The 20,786-nt window shown below is 33.5% G+C and overlaps 2 protein-coding genes and 1 long non-coding RNA gene across 6 annotated transcripts; all 3 read right to left on the bottom strand.

Annotated features, from left to right (window-relative positions):
• Positions 1-821: 821 nt before the first annotated feature.
• LOC105191223 (uncharacterized) lies at positions 822-4,070 on the bottom strand. The gene is made up of 3 exons (XR_850438.3): positions 1,651-4,070; positions 1,345-1,542; positions 822-1,002 (listed from the first exon to the last, which is right to left on the bottom strand). It is a non-coding gene; the product is annotated as an uncharacterized LOC105191223 (long non-coding RNA).
• Positions 4,071-5,593: 1,523 nt separating this feature from the next.
• Positions 5,594-11,687, bottom strand: RnrS (ribonucleoside-diphosphate reductase subunit M2). 4 transcript variants are annotated; one of them, XM_011154472.3, is made up of 7 exons: positions 11,444-11,687; positions 9,128-9,190; positions 8,737-8,922; positions 8,410-8,651; positions 7,152-7,380; positions 6,557-6,775; positions 5,594-5,974 (listed from the first exon to the last, which is right to left on the bottom strand). In XM_011154472.3, the coding sequence occupies exons 1-7, from the start codon at positions 11,504-11,506 to the stop codon at positions 5,807-5,809; spliced, it is 1,170 nt and encodes a 389-aa protein (XP_011152774.1). In that variant the 5' UTR covers positions 11,507-11,687; the 3' UTR covers positions 5,594-5,806. The 4 variants fall into 4 exon arrangements, with proteins under 4 accessions (XP_011152774.1, XP_025156678.1, XP_011152776.1 ...); XM_025300893.1 differs by lacking the exon at positions 11,444-11,687 and adding an exon at positions 9,699-9,965; XM_011154474.3 differs by lacking the exon at positions 11,444-11,687 and adding an exon at positions 9,768-9,964.
• Positions 11,688-16,419: 4,732 nt separating this feature from the next.
• Positions 16,420-20,481, bottom strand: LOC105191221 (uncharacterized). Its single transcript, XM_011154471.3, has 5 exons — positions 20,365-20,481; positions 19,297-19,510; positions 19,049-19,165; positions 16,904-17,023; positions 16,420-16,781 (listed from the first exon to the last, which is right to left on the bottom strand). The coding sequence occupies exons 2-5, from the start codon at positions 19,349-19,351 to the stop codon at positions 16,651-16,653; spliced, it is 423 nt and encodes a 140-aa protein (XP_011152773.1). The 5' UTR covers positions 19,352-19,510; positions 20,365-20,481; the 3' UTR covers positions 16,420-16,650.
• Positions 20,482-20,786: the final 305 nt, after the last annotated feature.

Consider the following 20,786-nt stretch of genomic DNA (forward strand, 5'->3'; position numbering starts at 1 on the left):
CAACGCTCGGCCACATGTTGCAAAACCGGTCAAAATCTACTTGGAAACGCTCAAATAAGAAGTCCTACCTCACCCGCCGTATTCACCGGACATTGCTCCTTCCGATTACCACTCGTTCCAATTGATGACACATGGCCTGGCTGAGCAGCACTTCCATTCTTGTGATAATGCCAAAAAATGGGTCGATTCGTGGATAACCTCAAGAGATGAGTCGTTTTTTCGATATGGTATTCGTATGCTGCCAGAAAGATGGGAGAAAGTAGTGGCTAGTGATGGACAATACTTTCAATGACATGTTCTTTACTAATATTTTAATTTTTTAATTTTTTAAATAAAGCATTCATTTTCACGAAAAAACAGAGAGAACTTATTCAAGTCTCCAATAATATAATAAAAAACACACAATATGCATAGTATATATGATCTTATATGTTATGCTATTATTATACTATGCCATGTTTACAAGCGATATTAAAATACTATTGAGTAAAAGTATATAGTACAAACGTAACATATAAATGTCAATATGTTACAAAAAAATATATATGTGCACATATATATTTCTTTTTATTGCATCCTAATCAAAGCACAAATTAGTACAGTAAAACTATATCAATGTCACCTTACTAAACGATGTAATTATAATTTGCAATATATTATATTTATATTCCTTTATATCGTTACATTGTTAAATGCAATGTTATATCATTGATTTAATATCACTGTTATAATTCGTATTTACGTATTCGTATTACTGGAACATGTAAATATCCATGTATACATTTTATTTTACTTTAAAAACATCAAACATACAATACAAAATTTTTCTATCTTATTATGTAAAAATAAAATTTTAATGTTACGTTCAGCTCATTATGTAAGCGAAATACACATCTCCAACATACGTCATATAGTTGTTCTCAAATTTTTCTCTATGTACCGGTCTTATTCCATACAACAAATTGGGTGCGAGCATGCATGTGTACACACATGCACGCGTACCTATGTAAGAATATATGGAAAATATAGAATTATTGCGAATAGATGTTCAGGGATAAAATCACAATTTAAAAAGGGCTAAAAATATAATTCTACAAAGAGATTCGCTTTGGGATGTTTACTATGCGTAAACCTTATGTGTATATGTGTGTGCATGTACGCGTTTAAGCATACATATGGTGGTTCAGCACTTATGTTGAGCGTGTGGATATAAACAAACTGTGTATAAACAAATTAAGCAGAAACTGTTTCCTCGTGTCTTATACTTTTTCTACTCGATTCGACAGCCTGTTAATCTCTTGCTCTTCTAGAAATTTTACAGAAATGCTTTCGATATCAACTCACTTTATTCGAGAGGAATTAAGTGGGAATATTCTTTCTCCATAATTATATAAAAATTGCCGATGGATAAACATCGTGCCATAAATCTTGCAGATATAGAGTTTCTGGTCCGCGTGGTATAATGGATGAATTCAGCATATTATTCTTCCTACTAAATATCTTATTGCAGACAGGATAAGCAATTATCGTCTCAGCGTATATCTGTAAATGATGAAATAAATTTTACTTACGTATGATCTTACCAGATTGAACTTCTGGATTTCTTCGCACATTCCTATGCTTCCCGCACTTTACAAAACTAGAACTTACTTGAGCATATTTTCAACATTGGTAGGAATCATTGGAAAGATCATATTTTACCCATTTCTTCAGTTCCTGTTCGAGTTTGAATTTTTTGTAGCAACTTTCCTTATTACACACGTAGTCGTAATTCCATGTGTTTTCACGCAACGCGATACTTCAAGTGCTGTTTCCTGTTAGATATGTAATTATAATTGTTGCAGTTGCACATACGATGATCCGTGATCATTTCAGAGGTGATGCTTCAATTCTTTTTTTCCTATCGAAACCTTGGTTGCAGATTTTGCGTAGTTGAGGCATACTTATGCGCTTTTCAATGTTGCTCCGTCTTTTGGAATGTTTGCCGCACAGGTCACCTTCCGAAGACTGCCCTGGTCTGCACTTTTGCTTTTCTTTTGGTTGTTAGGACGTTGTATGTGTATCTCCAGATCCGCCTACTATTTATACTTCCTGTTATAGACAGGCTCAGTATACACATAGTCATAATTGTCTATGTAATTCCGTGCAATGTAACTTCACAAATTATTCTTTTTGTTGAATACGTAGTTACAACGGCTGCAGTTGCACATGGAATATCCATGAGCTTACATTTAGATTTTTCCACTTTTGTCTAGGAAGGAATCTTTCGTTGCAGATTTCGTTGTGTATCGAAAAGGCATACTCATTAGCTCTTTAATGCTGCTTCTTGTTCTAGAATGATTACGCGGGTATTCATCGTGGACGGTTCTGGATCCTTAATATTGCTTTCCTTTTATTTGTTAGAGTGGACATGTCATACGTGTTGCCTCAGCTTTTTCTGACTTTTTTCCACACAATTACAGCCAGTCTTAATGTAATCCTTAATATCCATATGCCTTATTATAAAGTGCTTTTGCAAATTGCATTTTACGTTGGTTTCGTAGTGGCAATGGTTGCATTTGTGTACGCAACGTTAGTGAACCTGCATTATATGATGTATCAACTCTTCCTTTCTATAGAAAATTTGATTAGATTTCACATTGTTTAGAAACACTTATGCACTTTTCAATGCTGCTCCTTTTGTTGGAAAGTTCGCTGCATGGATTACTCTCCGAGAAAAGACTCGAGTCCACATTATTGTTTTTCTTCTTATTCTTATGATGATAACTCTATATATATACACTTCAGACTTCTCTATATATATACCTTCCTGAAATTTATATTTCTTGTTACAGCCGAGCTCAGTACATACGTAGTCGTAATTATTCGTGTGTTTTCTTATATGCCTTTTCAATATCTTCTCGTTGGTTTCGTAGTTGCAATGGTTAAATTTGTATATGCAACATTTGTAGACCTCTTTATAGTGATGTATTAACTCATGTTTTTTGTGGAATCTTTGGTTGCAAATGTCGCATTAATTAGGAACTTTTGTGCACTTTTTAATGCTGCTCCTTCTATTGGGATTTTGCCGTACGGATTACTCTCCAAAGACAGTTCCGGATCAATAATACTACTTTTTTACTTATTTGTTAGAATGAACATATCGTATGTGTCTATTCAGATCCGTCTGCCAATTATACTCCCGGTCACAGTTTTGCTCGGGACATATATGGTCGTAATTGTCCGTATGCAATCGTATAATGTGCTCTTTCACTATTAGATGCATAGATGCAAAAGTCGCATTTGTGCATGATATATCCGTGAACTTCTTCGAGATGGTGCTTCAACTCTTGTTTCAGGTGAAAGCTTTCGTTACTGGTGTCACTTTCCTTATACGTTTTTGCTGTTCTTTCTGCTGGAGTGTTTGCCGCACAGATCGCTCTTCAAAGGTTCCGGTTTCTTTCTATCGTTTTTCTCCTAATCGAGATTTTACTCTTTTACAACTTGCTCGACGCAATAATCTGTTTACATAATCACACCGCCTAACTTTCTTCGTAATTCGACTAATTACTGATACGTTTCAAAGAGACAAGTTTCGATGTGTATTCTGTATGTCTGACAAACGACTGTTGAAAACATTTTACTTATGATATTGACAATATCCGAAAGCGAAATATATCAGACAAACAGAAAAGGTCACGTCGAATCAGCTATAAATAAAGTTTGAATGCTTTCTTCACAAGGGAAATACATGAAGTAACCATCGCGAGTCACCAATCATGAACTGACGCGCGGTGATCCGTTATGGTAAGAGTAAAACTTATACGCAATTCTAATTTTTAAACTTTCACGGCCATTGATACAATCAGTACTGATACTGTAGTATCGGAGCTCCTAGCCCTGATGATGCAAGCTGTAATTTTTGTGAAACGTTAGCATCAAGCTGAATTACGACACGGTATCCATCTGGAAGAAACACATCCTGATTATATGCATTTGTTGAGTGAGTTCTTTCTGGACGCAGAATCATCGGAGAATGATTTTCGAAACGTGCCGTTTACATTGCTCAGATTTATTATTATTCCGATTATTCTGAAAGAATAAAATTCTCTTATTATGTATTGTTATCTTATATTTATTATTATATATTTTGATATATACTATTTTTGTTATATAATTTATATAGTGTCATATACCTTCTCAAAAGATACCTAGAATCGGACAATAAAACACAAAATATTCTATTATTCAAATAAATTTTTTTTGTCGCCTTCAAAATGGTTCCCATTTTGTGCTACACACATATGTCAGCGCTTAATCCAATCTTCCCCCTGAAAACTATAATTTTTATAGGCTAACTGCAGGCATATTTCGAACCAGGAGAATTTTTGTAACTTTAATCATCATATTGGATCCGCAATTTTGAATTTTGTAATTTTGACGTCAAATTCGGAATCAGCTGCATTAAAAATCCTCTGAAAATATTTTTTCTTCTAAATTATATGATTCTGTCTATGCTTGGAGACTACCCCTAACGTTCAAAGGGTGGTTTCCTTAAACCCGCACCATTGCAGAAATAAAAAATACGTGTAGATTATTTTTCAATATTCTACAAGTGTGTAAAGTTTCATTAAAATCAGTGAGTAACACTTCCGTAAGTTTCCTTGTCAGTATATATGCCATATTTTGATTTGATTTTTTGTGAGTAAAATTTGAGTGAAAACTTCAAGAAAACATGGATTTTTTAAAAATTTGCGCTCGCATAAGTTTATCATGTATGATCACTAATAAAGTCTTTATGTCCTCTGAAAGGGGACATCCGAGTGCTAAAGGTTAAGGAATTTGGTAGGTGAGTACCTGGGTACCCTAGGTATATAGGATGACTTGAAACAATCAGTTGTCCTTAATATGCTACATTCTTGAGCAAATTCTAAGACTATTTTTTCTCTTGCAAAATGTTATCCGATGCTTAGTTACTGAGTTATTAAGATAAATAGTTCGTCTATTACGGACCGAGTACGGAAGGCAGGCAGAGACGAGACAATTGATATCCTACTAATTTATAATACTATATTTGCTATTACACCTGCAATTGTTAAAATTTTTAAGTTTTAAAAATAATATGGATGAATGTTATCACATGTGTCGATTAGCACATCACATTAAGCGCCCAACGTCAGCGCTTACGCGACGCGCGTCCCAACGGTCAATTGTTCCGTCTCTGCTTTCTGTATCCAGCCCCTAATAAACGAACTATTTATCTTAATAACTCAGTAATTAAGCATCGGATAACATTTTGTAAGAGGAAAAATAGTCAGAATTTGCTCAAGAATATAGCATGTTAGGGACAACTGATTGTTTCGAATCAGCCTGTAGAACATTGTACATTTTGGGTATTGAAGATTAATAAAGGTACATAAAAGTTAAAAAATCGAGTCAAGATTAAAATAATTTAATTATATTAAATTTAATTACGTTAAAATAATTAATTTCGATGTTAATATAATATTTACTTAAATTATTAAAACCGCTTGATTTTTGCGAAGTCACTTGAAAATAACTATTTGGTTCCGACTGATAATAAACAACTTTTATAAAGAATAATAAATAGATGTCCAAAGAACGTAATGTTTTTAGTTTGTATCTCAACAAATGTATCCTGTACATTATATCACATAAATACATCTTTCTTACATTATTTTCTATCCCCTTTAGCTGCTGTTATAATTTTTCGTTTTTTAACGCAATTTCACACTCAAAGTACAAGGAAAGTGCGAGGAAATGATGCTAAAACGAATGAACTTTTATACTTTTATACGTTATTATGCTAAAAATTCGCGCTAAATACTACACCCGATGTGCTGCTTTTCTTTTGAGAATTTTCTTCCATCACTCCGAATTTCTTATATTCGCCCACTTTCTTCTCGAAGAAGTTTGTTTTGCCTTCCAAAGAGATAAAATCCATGAACGAAAACGGATTCTCTGAATTGTAAACCTGGGTATTTTTTTTCAGCATTTAGTGATATTAAAAAATAGAATATATTATTATAATAAAAGATATATTATTATATTGTATAATATTCTTAGAGTACAGATATTAGTAAATTAAAAACTACTAATGAATGGCCTGAGTCTTACTTGCTATATTGAATAGTGAGACATCAGAGATGTGAAATGACAAAATTTAAATATGGAAGAATACTTTAGGTCACTAGAACATATTTTTAAAATGCTCCTAACACTATTTGTTTCTGTTCTGAAAGTCAATCAGAAACGTATAATATTTATAATATGAGATTTAGTTATGCACATGTGTGTGCGCAATAATTCCATGTGACCTTCATATTAATTATTTTACGATTACTGATTGATTTTCAAGGGAAAAACATAATGTTCAGAGCATTTTACAAGCATGTTTTAATAACTTAAGATATTCTTTCATACAAATATCTTTTTATTTGGAACTGGGATGCAAGAATTTTGAGTATGCATTTTCTATTTTCTGACATCATCGATCAAAAGTTCCGCGGCGGAAGACCAAAAAGCTTAATAAATAATAAATATATGGTCATATTACCTTGTCAAATCCTAACGCAACGAACAATCTATCTGCGACAAATTCGATGTAGGTGCACATGAGTGTGCAATTCATTCCTATGAGTTTTACCGGCAATGCCTGTGTTAGAAATTCCTTCTCAATTTCTACGGCGTCCATAATAATCGTCTTGACGCGTTCAAACGAAGGTTTTTGTATGACATGTTTAAACATCAAACATGCAAAATCGCAATGCAATCCCTGGAAAAATATAACAGTCAAATATCCTTAACTTTATTAATATATTTCATAAAAATTTAAAGACAATAGAAATATAAAAATAAAAGAAATCAAAAGATAAAAAATATAAAAAAAGAAAATATATGTACATATATACATTATATATCTCCCAATTATGTTCTTCACATTTTCATTTATATTTAAATATATCTTAAACTAATTAGATACACTTATTCATTTCTCATTCTTTAAATTATTCAATGTTTATATAATCTATCACTATTTATTCTTTATTAAAATAGTCTACTAACTTGTATTAAAAGAAATTGAAAAGAATATTACAAAAACACAGGAGAAAAAAGTGACAACATGAAATAATAAAAAAACTTATACCTACTTCATCTCGTGAAATGAGCTCGTTGCTAAATGTGAGACCCGGCATCACTCCTCGCTTCTTTAGCCAGAAGATTGCTGCGAAACTACCACTGAAGAAGATACCTTCAACTGCGGCAAACGCGACTATACGTTCCGGAAATGTTGCACTCTCGTGATTGATCCAATTAAGTGCCCAATTGGCTTTTTTAGTGACACAAGGCAGAGTCTCGATCGCATTAAACAGGAAATCTCTGCGAATAAAAATCATATATTAGCAACAATGTAAATAATATACAAATAGATTGATGCAATATGTTTGCAGAAAGTTAGAGTTAAACTTTAGAAACTTCACTCTCTAGAATATATAAATCTCAATGCAGATTCATGGTCGAATTTTATTATCAGGATGTCCTGAACCGGTAAAATATCTCGAAAACCAAGCATTTTAGAAAAAAATGTTTCGGACAAAAGTTGTATGATCTTAAGGGGAATAATAAAACAACTTCATCATCATTTCATTTTGTTTACAGATGTTCAAATTTTATAATTAATTGATTTTATAATTAATTGATAGAAAAAGATATAATAAAAAATTGGGGTTTCCATTTAAGAAAAATAACGATCAGTGAATATTTCGAAAGTGGCGTCATCTCATATAAATAAACTCATATAGTTGTTTCATGTCCCCCTTGAAACCATATAACTCTTGTATGAAACATTTTTTTCTGAAACGTCTTGTTTTCTAGATATTTTACCGGTTCGGGACTTTTTGGATATCTTATATATTTAAGATTATCTTAAGTTCATCTTCAAATATTATGTAAATCAGCTATGGAGGTCAAAAACAAACTTAAAATAATTATATATATGTATGTGAGTATGTGCACGTGCACACAAAGAGTAACTTATTTTAAATGTTTACTTAAAATATTTAAAAAAATATAATATCCAAAAAATGTTTCAGATAAAAGTCCAAATAAAGTCAAATGATACTGTTTTATTGTCCTCTTAAAATCAAGTAACTTTTGTTTGAAACACTTGTTCAAATATATTTTTACCAAGACGTTTTGAGCATTTAAGAAATGGATCAACCTGTACAAGTGTACCAACCTTATAGTGACGTGACCATACTAACCTTACTGAAAAAAAACATTCAAAATTTATTTCTTTTTTGAGTGACTTTATCCAGAATTTTTTATCAGTTTGATAATTTGGCTGTTTCCTCAATGTATATTCTCTTATATTTTGCATAATACAAATGGTATTATGGTTACACTTACTTTTCTTTTAGATCAGAGATGTAGGTTTCGATGAGCAATGAATACATTTCGGAATGAATGTTCTCTATTGCAATTTGGAAGCCATAGAAACAACGCGCCTCTGAAATCTTAACTTCTTGGCAGAATCTTTCAATAAGATTTTCATTGACGATACCGTCAGAAGCGGCAAAGAACGCCAACACGTGGGATATGAAATATCTTTCATCGGAATTCAATTTCTCCTCCCAATCCTTTTTATCCAGCTGTAAAGATTAAGAAATATGTGAAATATACAAAAACATCATTTCATATTTTATAAAATGTCACTTAGATAAGTTAGAAACTCACTTTATGAAGAGGTACTTCTTCTATGGTCCAAAAAGAAGCAACAGCTTTTTTGTACATATCCCAAATATCAGGATATCGAATAGGAAAGATTACAAAACGGTTTGGTTCTTCCTGGAGCAATGGTTCCAAATCTGGATTGAATTCCTCTTTTAAGTGTACTTTTCGTACAGCCTTCGTCTTGGGAAACTGTAAATGATGTAATTTGCTTAATTAGATATTTATATAGATATTTAGCTTATTTCTTGCATTATATACATATGTAAAATATATGAGTATAATTCTAAAGACATTTCAATTTAGTCGATATCATTTTTATATACGATATATTTAATATGAAAATGTATTTCAATAAGAAATAAATATATATATATATAGCAGAAAATACACCTACCATACTTTTTAACCCATGATCCTGGGATATAGTTGGTGAAATGCATGATTTCTTTGGCGATGTCTGAGAAAAGATAAACAATTGATCAGAATATAAGTATATTTTTTATTATTTCTATATGTGTGAAGTAAGCAGGAAGTTATATCTATAGATCAATAATTTTATTGTAATTATTTTATGGTAAATATTTTATCCATATACCATCATCAATACTGCAATGAAATTATTTTGTAACATTACAAGGAAACATTATGCAATTCAACAAACACAATATTGTAATCCAAATATTGTCGCAAATTCCGATTCTAGTGCCATGTAAATTAAATCGCAATGACTTAAAATCTTCACAGCCACGTAGCATTGCTTATTTTAAGGAAATATTTTCGTATGTTCATAACAGAAAAACGCATTATAGGAGCCGTTGCACAATCGTGTGCAACGAACAAACGATATAAGTTTCCGCGAAGATACTATTTCATGAGTCTTCGATTCCATCGACAAGTCATTTTATATACTGTCGCGTGTGCTGCTAAAAATATTTTAACCTACAGGAATATCGATAAACATGAACACCTGTATGATGCTGCGGCCGGCCAGAAGACTGAATTTGCGATGTATTATTCGCGAGGAGGTTGTCTACCTTTTCACCGTTCATCCTAAGTTATTGACATCAAGTGCAGAACCGTGAGACATTAATGACATTCTGAGATTTTCCGAGCGATGAATGCTAGCCATTCCGCGCTTCGTGTCGCCAACGTACACAGATATGAGTGAGGTAGTAGTTCGGTTCGGTATATGGCTTTAAGTAGAAAGGTGTACCCATACGCCATTTTCCAGCGTGAGGTAGTAGTGGTAGTAGTGGAAGAGGGATGTGTGTGTGTGTGTGTGTGTGTGTGTGTGTGTGTGTGTGTGTGTGTGTGTGTGTGCGTGCGTGCGTGCGTGCGTGCGTGCGTGTGTGTGTGTGTGTGTGTGTGTGTGTGTCATGTGAATCGTCGTAGGCGAACGTAAAGCATTTGAAGTGTAAAATGCAATTTTGCGGTTTGTATGAATTGTATGACGCACAATGGTCTCATGTCTCGAAACGCGTTTTTCTTGCGGCTACGCGTGCATTCGATAGCATCGTGCATGTTAATTTTGACGTCTCGATGACACGTATCCAAAGTTCGGATTCCGAACATATATGATCATTCTGCGAAAAGTGAGACGTCTAATGCAATTCGAGTCGATTCATGAACGCATTATCTACAAGATTGCAATTATAACTGAACGACTAAATCATAGTAGCTTCGTGTGGTATGTTGTATCCATTGCCTCAGATTGTCGAAAATAGAAAGTATGATTCACAGCACAGATCGGCCAGGAAATCGCGTTTCGATAACCAAGATTCAATTCCTCAAATACTATTCTTTTTTAAGTCTCAGAAGGGCTTACTTTATTTCTCTCGACACTAAGAATTTTCTAAATTTATTATATTCTTTTCTTTTTTAAGAAATGTAATCGCGAACTCACATAGTTATTTCTCTATAAAAAGTCAAAAATGGAACTGAAAGAAAATAGAAACAAGTCTTTAAATAAAAATCGAAAGAGAAAACTTTACGAAATATAAAAATACAGCATTTTGATGTGGATGAACTAAAGTTCCATGTAAAGTAAAAAGAGATACACGCCCCTATATAGCGTACAAAGTATACAGGGAGTTTCAAAACTGGAGATCAATCGCTCGGAAGATAATTAGGGATTCAAAAACAAGAACAAAAGTTGATATAAACATAGGTTTAAAAGTGCATTTTTTCGATGTGTTTAACGATATATATATCAATCTTTTTTCTTGTTTTTGGATTTCCAATCACCTTCTGAGCGATTACTTCCGCCTTTGAAACATTCTATACCTAGTTATATACACACACGCACACACATATATGACATATATGCATACATGTACACACGTACAAAGAGGGATACATGCACATACACACTACAGAAATAAATACATACATATATAATTTGTGTATATGCACACAAATTATATATACCCGAGTGAAAGACTACAAACAAAATAGGCGAAACAATTTTTGCGTAACGCGCCTAAAAAAAGTTCCGCAGGTTCAGAATCGGTCGCGAAACATGTTAGCGATGTGCGATCTTTACATTATTTTTTATGAACGTTTATTATTCATTTGTTCCTTCAAATAAACGCGCAGGAACGACAAAACGACTCAATGCGATACTAATCGAGCCACCTCGATGAGACGAAGCAGCGGCTGGAGCGAGACGCAAATTTCGTCGGACGAACCCCTGCGAGAAATGATTACTTACGTTCAAAGACACATCTTCGAGATGCTTGCGGACGTTTTCTTTGGTGGACTCCTGCAGTGGCATGATCGTGATCTCTTTTCCTTCAGTAGGAGTTTATCGTTTACAGTGATTTCGTCGGGCACACGATAATGTTTCACACACGTCGAGAGACGATCCGTACTAACGAGTGCACGAGGCGGGAACAACTGACTGGTAGCTCACGGGACAAACTGGTGATTAACATTCGAGCAGACGTCTAATTGGCTGTTGCGGCCGACGTTTCGCGCCTAAACATGGCGCGCCAATAGACCGGCGGCCGCGTTGGCGCCGAATTCGGCAGTTTTCGATCGCGGCAGCGAGCGCAGTAGATTTTACACAAAAATAATCACCGAAGAATTTTCGTGGCAACAGGAGTCCGCATTTCAGTGATCCCGTACGATCGATTCCCATTGCGTCGCTCAATTGTTTCGACAGTTTCCCGCGCATTTTGCAAGACTGTGCGAGTGTGGGGGCATTATTCCCTCGGCAACCTCCTGCGCATGCGTCAATTATGTCACACGTGTAGCTGCTTAACATACTCGTGTCTAAAGCCAGTGGCACACAGTGCTTGTTTTCGTGCTGGATTGCTTGCTGGATGAAAATATTGCATTCTGATTAGTGCATTTCCATCCATCTTCGAAAATATACCAATCAGAACGCAGTATTTTCATCTAGCAAGCAATCCAGCGCGAAAACAAGCACCGTGTGCCGCTAGATTAAGGTCCAATTCCACAACTTGCTTTAAACGGAGTTTAAACGGAGTTCAAAGCAAGTTGTGGAACTGGGCCTAAGGGTCGTATTCATAGACTGCGTTCCGATATTTACTGTCAGTATTGCAAATCTATAGTATACGTGACACAAACTATATATTTTCAGTACTGGCAGTGAATATCGGAACTCAGCCATAGTCGAATCTCAAATCAGCATTTAAAGCCAGTGGCACACGGTGCTTGTTTTCGTGCTGGATTGCTTGCTGGATGAAAATACTGCGTTCTGATTGGTGCATTTCCATCCATCTTCGGAAATGTACCAATCACAACGCAATATTTTCATCCAGCAAGCAATCCAGCACGAAAACAAGCACCGTGTGCCGCTGGCTTAAGACGATCTTGGTTAAGGTCTGCAGGAGCCATACTAAAGACCTCTCGCGGAGACCCGCGAACTAGGCAAAATTATATTGCAAATTATGAACAAAATACGAAGAGAATCACCTTATATGTATGATATTTGTAATCAGGAGAAACGCCCGCATCGTACAAAGAGCATCGTACAAAGCTTTTTTTGGAAAAAAGGTCTAAATAAAAATCGAATAAAAATTTTGAATGAAAGTGCATCCTGCGGTGCAGCACGAGCCAATATTTCCATTTATTACAAATTTTCAAGAACCCAAATGCAAAATCGGGCTCTGTACCGATCTAGATACTATAATATAAGGAAGATGTCTATGTAAGTCTGATAAGCAAATATAATGTCTGCGTGGCAAAATATGCTACACGGAAAAATACACGGAAAGTGTAGCCTAGCTGCACTATGCTGCAGTCTATGGGCCGTATTCATAGATTACGTTTACACCATAGACATATACAGGGTGTTTGATAGCTGATCATGCACACGAAAGTTGGAGATAGATTGGGTGTAGCCGAGAAGAAAAGTCATGTACCATAATGTCAAATTGCCAATAGTTATCGAGTTATTAATTAAAACATATGAGCCAACGAGCGCGTAGAGAGCGGAGGGCGGCCGCAGTAAGTACGTAGACATTTGAGCTGCGTTCCGATATCCACTGCTAGTACTAAAAATCTATAGCTCGTGTCACGTATATTATAGAGTTTCAGTACTGACAGTGAATATCGGAACACAGCCTTGATACAGGCGGAGTCAGTGAGTGACGGTAGGCGAGCGCGCGCGGCGAGGGGCAACGTAAGCGACAAGAGGCGATCGCGCGTGATTTGAAAAAAGGATCAATAAGTGTATTGAGGTTGAAGGTAAAAATTTCGAACACTTACTCTAATTAATTGAACAGTGAGAGGCAAGGGGACTCACATTAAAAAAGCACCCCGATCTGTGAGAGGCAAGGGGACTCACATTAAAAAAGCACCCGAAGAGAACATAAAACTACTACGTCCTCGTCGTTGTTCCTGTGTAACGCTAAAAGTAGTTTCTCGGAAAAATTCAACGCTATCTATCACGAATGAAAAAAATTGTTTCAATAAAAATTTCACGTACAATCTAATTCTGCAATGAAAAATGTGGGTCCCCATTTGAGATTTGAACGTTACCACCCACCCTACCCCGAGAGGATGGGGGGGAATAACTTTTATTATGTTCTTTAAAAATATTGAACAGGTATTTTTTATTTCTCAATCCAATGATCATTTCTGGAGAATTGCGGAAAATATAATTTTTTGCGATTACAGTGCCATCTATCACGAATAAAAAAAAAGTTTCGGACAAAATTTACGTATTTTGTGGCGTAGAATTCATATCTGCAATAAAAAATGGGGGTTTCCATTTAAGATTTCAAAGTTGCCCCCAACCCCCACCCCCAGGGGGTGGGGTGGGAGGTCGAGTTTGGTATCATTGGATGTCCCCACTTTTTTTTATCCAATGCATAGTTCTCGAGATATTTCAATGTCTTCAGATAAATCGTGCACCCTATATACAGGGTGTCCCATTTTAAGTGTCCACCCCAAATATCTCTCTTATTTTTTATTTTAGAGAAAAATGATTCAGACACGTTTTGTATGGTTTCGAAGGAGCCATAAGACACGTTTTGTATGGTTTCGAGGGAGCCATAAGATGGAGCCATTGATTTGACCTTGAGTCATTTGAAGGTCACGTGAAGATAACCTCAATTTTTTTAGATAGCACTCCCTATCCTTTATTACATATTCTTATAGCTGACCTCGAGAGCTTCCCAAAACACTATAATCAAATGTTTTTTGGTGAAGTACTTTTCGAGTTATAAAGGTCCAAATTTACAAAATTTTGATAAAAATACAAAATATTTCGTAAAACATTCACTTTCCGATAGTCTTATCTTACATGATCCAACCAGTCAAGGCAAGATCCGAGCATGATCCAATCAGTTAAGGCAAGATCCGAGCATGATCCAACCAGTCAAAGCAAGATCCGAGCATGATCCAGCCAGTCAAGACGAGATCCTATATTGCCTGATAATCAATGAACTGTAACAATTGTGAAAGTGCAATTGTCAATTCTCTTAATGAAACAAATATCAAGAGGCTTGTTTCAAATTTCTTACTTGGGTAACTGTCGGTATTTTGGCGAAGTCTCAGACAGATGCATATTATTATCCATTGACTTTTTTTTGATAAGACAGGAATTTTTGGTTTCTTGGCGCGTTTTTTCTTTATAATTATGGCTGCTTACCCACCAAATGGAATTGTGGACATGATTTACATTTGGGTGAGGCCAGGAATAATTACTCGGTAGCAGAAAGGCTTTATGCTGAAAGATTTCCAAACAGACGCCATCCTGATAGGAAAGTAATAAAAAGACTCTGCGACAGAGCTGAACAGGGTATTCTTAGAAGAAACCGGCGAAAATCAGGCCTTGATGAAGTCACATCATTGACTGTTATAGGTGCCGTTGCTTTGAATCCTCAAATCTCTACGAGACAAATTGAGAGGCAATACGGTATATCTAAATCAACAGCCAATCGTGTGCTCAAGCTCAACAAGTTTTACTAGGGAGTGCCATCTAAAAAAATTGAGGTAACCTTCACGTGACTTTCAAATGACTCTTCAAGGTCAAATCAATGGTACCATCTTATGGCCCCCTCGAAACCATACAAAACGTGTCTAAACCATTTTTCTCTAAAATCAAAAATAAGAGAGATATTTGGTGTGGACACTTAAAATGGGACACCCTGTATATATACAATGTGTGTATTTATACATAAATAAAACATTTGTATAAAATTTTTATTAAGTTTTTTTTATTTCTTTTGATACATGTTATATATTGTACAAAAATAATTGATGAGTTATAAGTTAATTAATATTAAGAAAAAGAATTAATTTTTTTTAAACATGAAATGTACTTTTTGAAACAATTTGAACTTTAGTTTGCTTTAGTTTAGTAGTTTGCTACGTTATGTATTCATATAAAATGTTAATAATGAAATTGTACGAACAAATAAGAAAAGTTCAATCATAACAAAAAAGAAAAACAAGAAAACTTCATAATTTACACCAACATATATTTTTCTTAAATATATATATCACATATGAAAAAATAATCATACTTAACAAACTTAAATTATTCTATAATTATAGCATAACATCTTATCTTTATGTGTGTAATATTCAGACATCACACAAAACAAAAAAAGTAAATTCATGTCTTACAATTTTAATTCTGTGATAATAAGACTTTTCTTTGTGTTTAACAAATATTCGCATTCTTATTAGTCAACAATTGCTCTTATTATTATATGGAATAAACATAACATTATATAAATATATTCTGCACACTGCATTCTGTAAATTTAAGAGATATATATTTTAGGAGATAGGGGACTTAAAATATTAAAGTAAATACTGAAGGAGACTTAAAATATTAAAGTAAATACTGAAGTAATACTGAAATTTTTTAACAGAAAATGAATTTTTTACTTGTTAAATAAACTTTTACAAGTGTGCAATTTAATAATTAATATTTTACTTAAATAATAATTTACACAAATTTTTGTTATAACTAAAAATATATTTTTTCATATGGATAATACTTGTTTTTTATATAGATAATACTTTTTAAAAATAATTAGCTTTTATAATTTCACGAGGTATGCCATATTCATTAGTAAATATTTACATTTTTTAGAAACATGGAACTTCAAAACTAACAATAGCATACAAGTCTTTGGTTTACAGTTTACATAATGCTAATAATCCAGTTGCAACATTACGTAATTAATTTGTTAACAAACGCTCTTAAATTAATATTTTACGATCTCAAATTAATATTTTCTTTGTTTAAATATTGGTTTTCCAAAATCGTAAGTTTAGTTTTACTAATTTCTATTTCCAGATTATTTATCTTATTTTTATGTTGTATTTCTATTTCATGTAACTGTTTTAAATGGTTTACTTTTATTTTGGTTATGCTTTCCTCATATCTCAACTTAAAAATCGCTAACTGTTGCTCTTGGTCCATCACTTGTTTTATACGTTGCAATTTTCTTCTTCATCTGGTGAGTTTATTAATTCTTGATTTATACACTTCCTTTTTTTCCTTTGTATATCTATACTAGAATGTATTGACTCTTTATTGCAATTTTTCAAAGGAAGTATCTCTGTAAAAATAAAAAGCAGTTTTGCTATTATATTTTCTACACATCAGAAAAATGTTAATGTTATATACTACTATTTAAACATAACATATATTATAATATAAAACATTTTGTGCAATATATACCTTGTGAATCAACAATCTTGACATTACTTTCATCATTTGTAGAATGTTCTCCGTTTATATTATCTAATTTATTTTCATTTATATTAATACATATTGCATTCAATGCAAAGTTATCTTTATCTGAAATACATAAAAGTTTATAAAATAAAAGTTAATAAAATAAAAGTAAAACACGTTGATATAAAAAATATTTAAAAACATGTGATATATATATATATATATAGGTTGCGTGAAAAGTTCGCGGAGCGAAACTGAAATAAAGAATACCAAATTCTAAAAATGATTTTATTCTTTAATATAGTTTCCATTAACTTCAATACACTTGGCCCAATGACTCTCCAATAATTTTATTTCATCGCGGAAGTGTGTTTCTGGAAGGTCTGCGAAATATGCCTCTACGGCTGCTATAGCTTCTTCATTCGACAAAAAACGCTTTCTACGGAGGAATTGTTTCAGGTTTCGGAACAGATATAAGTCGCTGGGTGCCAAATCTGGCGAATATGGTGGATGATCAAGCAATTTGTACTTCAATTCATTGAATTTAGACATTGACAAAACACTTTTGTGAGCAGGTGCGTTGTCTTGGTGAAAAATGATTTGTTTGTGCTGCAAACCACTTTTCTCACGAATTTTTGCGTCCAATTGATCTAAAAGGTTACAATAATATTCAGAGTTAATTGTTTTACCTTTTTCCAGATAGTCAATTAACAAAATCCCTTTAGCATCCCAAAAAACTGATGTCAAAACCTTTTTCGCCGATCTTTCATGCTTTGTTTGCTTTGGAGCTGAACATCCAGCTTCAGTCCACTGTAAACGTTCCTGTTTCAATTTAGGATCATGGTGATAGATCCAAGTCTCATCCATAGTTACAAAACGACGCACAAAATCGGTTTTATTCTTCTTAAAACGATCCAAACGACGCTGAGAAATTTGCTTTCGAGCGAGTTTTTGTTGAATTGTTAACGTATGCGGCACCACTTTTCCAAACACCTTTTTCATTTGTAATTTTTTATGCAAAATATGCCATACCCGTTCACCTGAAATGCCTATGGTATGAGCAATTTCACGCGTAGTCACACTTGGATCTTCAGAAACAATAACATGTATTTGCTCAATGATTTCTGGTGTTGATGCGCTTTTTGGACGTCCACTGCGTGGATCACCTTCAATGCTTGTACGACTACATTAAAACTCAAGTGCCCATTTACAAACCACTGTTTTTGAAGGAGCAGATTCCCCTAACACATTTACCATCTCGGAATGAATTTCTATTGTCTTTAAACCTTTTCTAACAAAGAACTCAATCACTGCACACTGTTTCAAATTTTCCATTGCAAACATATACTGACACGTCAACTTCAATTGGCTTGTAAACACAGAAAGAATTGACAGATGGAAATGAAACCTAACCTAGGTTCATGTGAAGAGTGATTCTATATAACCGAACGGATATAACATCAATAAGTAAACGGTAGAATTACATTGTAATTCTACCGTTTACTTATTGATGCCGCTCCGCGAATTTTTCACGCAACCTATATACATATATACAGGGTGTCCGGAATGTGATCATTAATATTTTGTGTACTGGTAGAACTCGTTAAAACAATTAAAAAAGTCCTGTGCCATTTTACAATTTTTTCAATATTTATTCCGTAATTAATTAAAATGTGTAAACGAATGAGCGCACGAGAAAACGACAGGACGGGCTCTATGTATAAGATGGCTTACCTCACGCAGCGAAAGGCAACCGTAAGCGACAAGAGGCATGCGCGCACGACGAGCGAGCGAGCGCGAACGACGAGCGAGCGAGCGCGAACGACGAGCGAGCGAGCGCAAACGACAAGAGGCGGCCGCCCAGCGCCTCTATGCGCTCATTGGCTTACATGTTTCAATTAATAACTCGATAACTATTACCAATTTAACATTACGGTACATGACTTTTCTTCTCGGCTACACCCAATCTACCAGTACACAAAATATTAATGATCACATTCCGGACACTCTGTATATTGTAAGAAGTTCAAAGGTGATGCAATTAATTTTAAAGAAAAAGATAATTTTGGTATTCAAGTTCTATTTCATAATGTCATAAAGAAATATTAATATATAACATTTAAACTGGTAACTTATATTAACAAATACCTTGTGAATCAACAATTCTTATATCGTTCTCATCACTTGTGAAATATTCCTTGTTTGTATCAAATATTTTTAAATTATTATTAGTAGACAATATGTTAAATGCAAGCTCGTGCTTTCCTAAAATGTATAGATAAAAGTTAATAGATATTAAATATAAAAATAAGAATAAAATATATTGATATTAAAGAAAATTCAATATATTTATATTGCTAGTAATTTAGAAGTGATATAGTTTATTACAAATATACCTTCAATTTCTGTTTCTGTCATATTTGATGTGAATACCACCGGTGCAGTTGTCATAAGATGTGGAACTATATTAAGAATATTGGGATCAATATTTGCATCTTCTTCCTGTGGTCCCCCACCAGTTGCTAGACGTGATTGTCTTTCTTTGGTTAAGGCATCTCTTTGGGACTGCTTTAGATTTGTCCACAATTTTTTTAACTGTTGCACAGTTCTCTATAATCATATTTTTATTTATTAAAGCATAAAAAAAAAGCATAAAAAAGTGGATACATAACGGACGTCCAATGGACATCCGTGTGCTGTCTGGGTATGTATTGAAGCATGTATATTATATAGTTCTTATTTCTTGTGAGATCAATGTTGATTGGTTATATTTTTCACATATTTCACTCCATGCGATATCTTTATCTTTTAATGTCGTAGCATCACTTTTCTTAATTTCTATTACATGTTTATATTTTTCAAGTATCTGTAAAAATACTTTTTATTCCATTGACGTATAGTGTTTGTTTTTACTTGAAATAGGCTTTTCTTTGCATGACATTCTGTACATAATACAATATTTAATAAAAATTATTCAGTAAGATTCAAATAAGTATTTTGTTTTGTTTATATATGTAATACATTGTGATATTCAGTTACTTATAATAGACTACAGAAATTACTGAATTTTATACATATAGTCTTTAGCTTGCTAAGAAAATAATACTAAACTTTATGAAATAATGATTTTATGATAGATATGTATAAAAAGTAATGCATACTGTAATGAAGAAAGAAAATGTGTCAAAAAGAAATAAATAAATAGATTACTTTAAGGTTATGGCTGTAAGAATGTTTTAATCGAGTTAATAAAAAAAGAAGTTAATAGTTAAAACAATATCAGTTTGCAATCAAATATTATTTACATAATCATTTATTTACAGATAATAATATTATTTACATAATTCATTATATTCTATCATTATTTATTATATTCTGTTTGTGCATTTTGCATGTAATCTACTTTTCTAAATTAGAAAATTAAAACGAACTCAAGTATATATCGTTGGACTCTGTTCACAAACCTGTATATTTTTTTAAGTTCTCTCTCGATGAAGGACAATTATTAAAGCGTTAATTCCTCTTTCTCTTTCTTTCTCTCTTTTTCTGAAAATGGCTCGTTATTTCTTCGATAACATTATATACAAGATAGAACGCAACCGAATAAAAATGTATCTCCAATGCAATATTCCTATTGGAGATTTCAATAGAAATATTACGGAAATAGCCGAATAGCAAATAAGTTCGATCTTAAGAACATTTTCGCCAAGATAATCTTAAAATAAATAAGAATTTCTTATCGAAAAACTTCTCCTCAAACATTATCTTATTTCACGACTATGAATTATAGGATCTTAAGACGAGCTTAATTAAATAAGACAATCTTGACGAAGATAATCTTAAATGTTGTCTTCAGCTTTGACTATGAATACGGGCCCTAGAGCAG

This window comes from Harpegnathos saltator, unplaced genomic scaffold, assembly GCF_003227715.2.
Source record: "Harpegnathos saltator strain DR-91 unplaced genomic scaffold, Hsal_v8.6 scaffold39, whole genome shotgun sequence".
Classification (NCBI taxonomy): domain Eukaryota; kingdom Metazoa; phylum Arthropoda; class Insecta; order Hymenoptera; family Formicidae; genus Harpegnathos; species Harpegnathos saltator.